We start from the raw sequence: 7037 nt of genomic DNA on the forward strand, positions 1-7037 counted from the left end.
CAGGTTCAACTACTCGGTCCCTCTGGGTAGCTGGCTGTGACCAAGCAGTGACCACAACCTTGCCCCTTGTCGGCTCTACTATACGCCTGGGAATTCTGATCATTCACATAAACTTATAGGACCATTGTCAGAACATCTTTGAAGAAAACCTTTTAATTTCACTGGGGTGAGATGAAAGAGGAAGTTGACTTGGCAACAGCACTCTTTCAACAATCAGAAATTCTCTTTAGTGTAACAGGAAACAGACACAACCTCCCATTCTCAGTTTATCAAAACCATTTTCTTCATCTCAAAGCCCAACTGAAAAAAAATCACCTGATTCCCCTCAATCCTTATGACATTGCTCCGTCTTCTGCTGTGCCATGGCATGCTGCTGCTCTATTCCTAGCACAGCAGGAATCATACTCTCCTCTATTTTTCTAGACATCAAGTTCTCTGACAGCAGGGATGGCCTCTCATCTGTGGGCCTCTGCTGTCAGTGCTGTGCTTGGCAGTTAGCTGAGTTCTAGAAGTCTGCTCAGTTGAACTTTGAAATCTACCTTCCCCATAACTTACATGCTATTTACAGATAGGAACTACCCTTTTTCATACTCATTATTTCCCATACTACCAGCAGGAACCCAATATACTTTTGATGAGATAAGTATATGTGTTTCGGAACTCATGCCATTCTCATACACTTATCAATGTCTTTGTCGAGTAACAAAAAAAAATCTACATTTAAAAAAGAAGTCGTTACCGTGTGCTGTCAAGTGGATTTCAACGCACAGAGAGAACCTAGGATGGAGTAGATCTACCCTATAGGGTTTCCTAGGCTGTAATCTTTATGGGAGTAGATTGCCAAGTCTCTTCTCCCACAGAGCAGTTGGTGGATTCCAACTGCTGACCTTTCAGTTAGCATTGTCAAAGCAGGGCTCCTTAAGAAAAAAAAAAAAAAAAAAAAGCATTGTATTTGCTTTTTATAATAATTCTCAATGGATTTTTGCCCATCTCAATTTCTTTCTCCCAAAATGTGAGCCTACAAGCATATATTAACATCCAAATCTAATATAACTACAGTATTTCATTACACAAAAAGAAAACGATAACTTACCTTCTCTCAATGACCCTCCAAAGCTGGCGCCAGAAGTCCAAATTTCTTTCAAACGGAGTTAGTATTAGCTTTTGTTCCTCTTCTAGCCTGGCTTTAGAATAGAAAGTTTATACCTTTGCCATATCATAATAGAAGGTTTCAAGCAGGACAAAAGCACAGATTCATTACGTTAAAAAAATAAGTACACAAATACTAACTGTCAAATTATTTTTATACATTTTCTGTTAACATCAAAATAAAATTTATCTGATAGCACACTACACCAAATGTGTGGGATCGGGCAGTGTTTCGTTCTGTTGTGCATGGGGTCGCTATGAGTTGGAAACGACTCGACAGCACTTAACAACAACAACAACAGCAACAAGCCATTTAAGTCCTGGAAGTTTATCTATCACACAAAGTCCCCTTTCGCTCATACACTTTGCCCTAGAACAATGCTGAGGAGAGCAATGATAAAAAGTTCCAGGTGCTAAATGGCTACAGAAGAGAAAGAAAGGAGAAAGGACCAGAACTGAACAGAGTAACCAACTCACCATCTTTGTGCAAGTATGCACATGAACCCACAAGGTTGTGTGTACACACATCAATCTGCAATTTTAAGACGAAACTGCCATTTCTCTTTTAAAAGAATATAGATTTCAAAATGTAATTGGCAATGCAAACTCACCAAACTGCCCGAATTGAGGATTTCAAGGCAAATCGCCCTGTCAGTCTAACACTCACCGGACAAGCTGACGTCTCCATTCTAGAAAGCTACCTTTCTCTGCCTGTTTGAGTTCTTCTGGACTAGTTCTTTTGTTCCAGTTCGGTCTGAAATGATCACAGAGGCAAAAAATTTGCACATGAAGAGTTACCAAAATACAACAGGAGGTTCTTAAATAATGGCTAAGAAAACGAAGCATGAAAACAGTAAACATCAACTCAGAATTTTATACTGAATGGCCTTTTTATGCTTTATAATATTCTAAAGTCTTGTTGAACTCACCTCCTTGGTATACACAAGAACTGTCTGTTTTCTTCTTGTAATTTCTTAATTCTTTGGCTCTCCTCAAAAGACAGCAGTCCAGTTCTAGCCTCAGGAAGCACAAACTTAATATTAAGCTTCTCTGTTTTAAAAAAAAAAAAAAAAAAAGCATGATTACTTAAGATACAATACAGATACTGAGTATTGGTCATTTTGAGAAACTTGAAAAACTAGGTATATGAGAGCCTAAAATGTAACGGAAGCTTTTCTCAGATTCTTTTAGACTTAGACAAATTATAATTTCCAAATGAAGCTTTCTATTCCCTTATTCTCAAGAGAGAAAAGAATTCTGGTTCCCTCTCTTGAACTTTTCAACTAAGTGTGTCATCTTCCAGGTCTTTTTCCCCCAATATTCATATTTAGACACAGTGAAGACTGTAAGGAGCCAGAACTCCATGGGACTGCCTTATTTTCCAGGTTTTTTTCCACCTTCAATGAAGTGTCACTTTTCTATCACTGGCTTTAGTGGAAGATAATTTGAGTTTTCCTCTCTGATAAGTTTCTTCTTTATAGTTTCTACCTTTTACTGTGTGTGGATTAGTTAGATTTCTTTTTTATGCTAATGACACCATTCTAGATACACCATTTTGCAACTTGTTCTTCATTTGATAACAGGTCTTAGAGATCCTTCACATTAATACGCAGAGATTACCCTCATTCTTTTTAACTGCAATATATTATTTCATTGCGTGTTTGTAACAGTTTATTTAGCCATTTTCCCTCTTCTGAATGTTTAGATTGTTTCTGAGTTTTCACTGTTAAGACAGTGCTGTATATATTATTCTGGTACACCTTCTGGTGCACACGTGGGTTCCTCTAGGGCAAGTGTAGCCCTTGAACCAATAGCATCCTCACCATCTGGAACCTTGTTAGAAATGCCAATGCTTAGGTTCCATACCAGTTACTTAATCAGAATCTCTGGAGGAGGGATTCAGCCACCCACGTATCCAGGTAGTTCTCAAGCTCACTAAAGTCTTGAGAACCACCGCTCTAGGGTAGATACTGAGAAGTAGAAATGCTGGGTAAAAAGATACATTTTTAATAAATACTGCCAAACCACATGTTTTATTTTCAACCTCTCCCTCTCTACTGGCTCTCACCCCAAAACCTATGAACATGCCAATGTTAACCTTTATCCTTCGCCTAGGTACAGATACAAACATACACACCCTTTCTCTCTCTTTTCCTGCTACAGTCAAATACCTCATAAGATACCACATGTCAATTTCCTCAACTCTCTTTCCCTCTTTCTTTAACTTCTTACAATTGTGGCTCCATTACTCTATTAAATCTGTTCTAGCAAAGCTGACTCATATTTTAAAAATAGCTTTATTGAGATATAAATCACATACCATAAAATCCACCCAACTAAAGCATAAAATTCAATGATTTTTACTCACAAAGCTGTGCAACCATCACCTCAATTTTAAAACATTTTCAGTACTCCAAAAAGAAACTTCTTACCTATTAGCAGTCACTACCTAGTCCTCTTCCCTACCCACAGCCCTAGGCAACCACTAATCATGCTGTCTATGTCTAGAGATTTACCTATTCTATACATTTCATACAAATGGAATCATACAATATGTGCTCTTTTGTGACTAACTTTTCACATACCACGTTTTCCAGGTTCATACATGTTGTAGCATCTATCAGTACTTCATTCCTTTTTATTTCTGAATTTTAATCCATTGTATGGCTGTAACTCACTACTGTCAAGTTGATTCTGACTCATAGCAACCCTGCAGGACAGAGTAGAACTGTCCCATAGGGTTTCCAAGGCTATAAGTATTTACAGAAGCAGACTGCCCTATCTTTCTTCCATGAAGTGGCTGGTAGGTTGGAACTGCTGACCTTCTGGCTAGCGGCCGAGCACTTAACCACTATGCGAACAGGGTACCTATCGTACTGATACTGATACACCATACTTTTTTTTTTTTTAAATCTATTTATCAGCTGATGGACACTAGGTTGTTCCCAGTTTTTTGACTATCATGAATAATGCTGCTATGAACACTTGTGTACAAGTTTTTGTGTGGACAAATGTTTTCATCTCTCTTGGATATATAACTAGAATTTGAATTGGTAAGTCATGTGATAACTGTTTAACCTTTTGAGGGACTGCCAAGGCAGCTGTACCACTTTACATTGCAAATAGTAATGTATTTTAGGGTTCCAACTTCTCCAGATTCTTACTGGAGTCAACACTTCTTACTGTTTGTCTTTTAAAAATTGTAGGCACGCTATATGTGATAAGAATCTCTCATAGCACAGTGGTTAAAGTAATCAGCCGTGGCAATCTGCTTTTGTAACGATTATAGCCTTGGAAACCCCATGGGGCAGTTCTACCCTGTCTTACCGGGTTGCTATGAGTTGGTACAAGTAATCCAGGACATCACATATGAAGAATGTAAAAGGTCATTAAAAGGATAGGAAAGGGAAAAAAAAGACCAAAATAGATGTAAAGAAGAATGTCTGAAACTTGTTCTTGAATGGAGAGCAGCTACAGCAAATGGAAGAAACGATGACGTATTAAGAGTTGAACAGAAGACCGCAACAACAGCTAGGGAAGACAAAGTATTACAACAAAATGTACAAAGACCTGGAGTTAGAAAACCAAACAGGCAGAACATGCTCAGCATTTCTCAAGATGAAAGAACTGAGGAAAAAAAGTAAGCTTGCACTACTGAAGGATTCTATGGGCAAAATACTGAACCATGCAGGAAGCATCAAAAGAAAACTGAAGGAAAACAGAGTCACCATACCAAAAAGAATCAGTCAATGTTCAACCTTTCTGGACACAGCAAACGATCAAGAACTGACTGTATTTAAGGAAGAAATCTAAGCTGCACTGAAGGAATAGGCAAAAAACAAGGCTTCAGGAATCAACAGAATACCCACCGAAACATTTTAACAAACAAGATGCAACAATGGAAAGCTTCACTCATTTATGAAGAAATCTGGAAGACAGTGACCTGGCCAACTGACTAGACAACATCCATATTTGTGCCCATCCCAAAGAAAGGTGATCCAACAAAATGTGGAAATTATTGAACGATATGATTAGTATTATACACAAGTAAAATTTTGCTTAAGATATTTCAAAAATGGTTGCAGCAGTAAACTGACAGGGAACTGCCAGAAATTCAACCAGGATTCAGAAGAGATGGGAGATACCATTACTGATATCAGATGGATCTTGGCTGAAAGCAAAGATTATCAGAAAGATGTTTACCTGTGTTTTATTGACTATGCAAAGGCATTTGACTGTGGGGATCATAACAAATTATAGATAACATTGCAAAGAATGGAAATTCCAGAACACTTAATTATGCTCATGAGAAGCCTATACATAGACCAAGAGGCAGTTGTTCCAACAGAACAAGGGGATACTGCATGGTTTAAAATCAGGAAAAGTGTGCATCGGAGCTGTATTTTTCACCATTCTTATTTAACCTGTATGCTGAAGAAATAATCCAAGAACCTGGACTCTGCGAAGAACATGGCATTAGGATTGGAGAAAGACTCATTAACAAACTGTGATATGCAGATGACACCACCTTGCTTGCAGAAAGTGAAGAAGACTTGAAGGACTTACAGATGAAGATCAAAGAGTCTTCAGTATGGATTACGCCTCAACATAAACAAAACAAAATTCTTCACTACTGGATCAATACACAACATCATGATAAATGGAGAAAAGATTGAAATTGTCAAGGATTTCATTTTACTTGGGTCCACAATTAACACCTATGGAAGCAGCAGTCAAGAAATCAGATGACATATCATACTGGGCAAATCTGCTACAAGAGACCTTTTTAAAATATTAAGGAGCAAAGACATCACTTTAAAGACTAAGGTGTGCCTGACCCGAGCCATGGCATTTTCAATCGCCTCATATGCATGTGAAAGGTGGACAAGTGAGTACGGAAGACTGAAGAATTGATGCATTTGAATTATGGACTTGGTGAAGAATATGAAAATACCATGGACTACCACAGAATGAACAAATCTGTCTTGGAAGAAACAGATTTTTCCCCCCTCACTTCTTTCATCTTGAGAAATGCTGAGCATGTTCTACTATTTGGTTCTCTAACTCCAGGTCTTTGTGCATTTTGTTGTAATACTTTGTCTTCTCTAGCTGCCCTTTGCAGTCTTCTGTTCAACTCTTACACTTCATCATTTCTTCCATTTGCTGTAACTGCTCTCCATTCAAGAACAAGTTTTAGACATTCTTCTTTACATCTTTACAACTGGAATGCTCCTTAGAAGCGAGACTCTCTGGACTTCATCTTTCATACTTTGATCATATTACCAGAATGGACCAGGGCATCAAGAAGTATATCATGCTCAGTAAAGCAGAAGGCCAGTGGAAAAGACTCTCAATGAAACATACTGACACAGTGGCTGTAGCGATGGGCTCAAGCATAGCAAGGCTTGTGAAGATGGGGAAGGACCAGTCAGTGTTTTGTTCTGTTGTACACAGGGTTGCTGTAAAATGAAACAGACTTGATGGCACCCAACGAGTCAGATTTGACTCAACGGCAGTGGGGGGTTTGGTTTTTTGTTTGGTCACATGATATTGCACTGTGAAACCTGGAAGTTACTCTGAACATCTCTTCACTATCTACTCACTAAGTCTATTTTATTTTAGCCCCCTCACCACCGTGCTCCTGCTCTTTTCTCTGTTCTTCCACTATTGGCTTAAGTTCTCTTCTGCTTCTTTTGCCTGAACTAAGACCTTCTGCCACGGTCTCTGTGATAGTTGGAGCTGTGTGTCAACTTGGCTGGACCCCAGTTCTGTGTGGTTGTTCCCATGATGGGATCCGATGACTGTGTTCTGAATGGCCAATCTGCCCAAGGGGAGTTTCCCTAGGGGTGTGGCCTGCTTCCAGGATATCCAGGGACATCCTGGGAGGA

At 38.9% G+C, this 7037-nt stretch overlaps 1 protein-coding gene across 1 annotated transcript in view; it reads right to left on the minus strand.

The window, feature by feature from the left end:
* The window catches only part of LSG1 (large 60S subunit nuclear export GTPase 1), a 45348-nt gene that overhangs the window by 26969 nt on the left and 11342 nt on the right, over positions 1–7037 (minus strand). The window contains exons 3-5 of the mRNA XM_007948026.1: positions 2079–2199; positions 1817–1903; positions 1094–1180 (exon numbers count right to left, since the gene is read on the minus strand). Of these exons, the coding sequence (XP_007946217.1) occupies positions 1094–1180; positions 1817–1903; positions 2079–2199 (295 nt within the window). The remainder of the gene's footprint in view (positions 1–1093; positions 1181–1816; positions 1904–2078; positions 2200–7037) is intronic.

This window comes from Orycteropus afer, unplaced genomic scaffold (genome assembly GCF_000298275.1).
Source record: "Orycteropus afer afer isolate SDZICR_OR568_19922 unplaced genomic scaffold, OryAfe1.0 scaffold00198, whole genome shotgun sequence".
NCBI lineage: Eukaryota > Metazoa > Chordata > Mammalia > Tubulidentata > Orycteropodidae > Orycteropus > Orycteropus afer.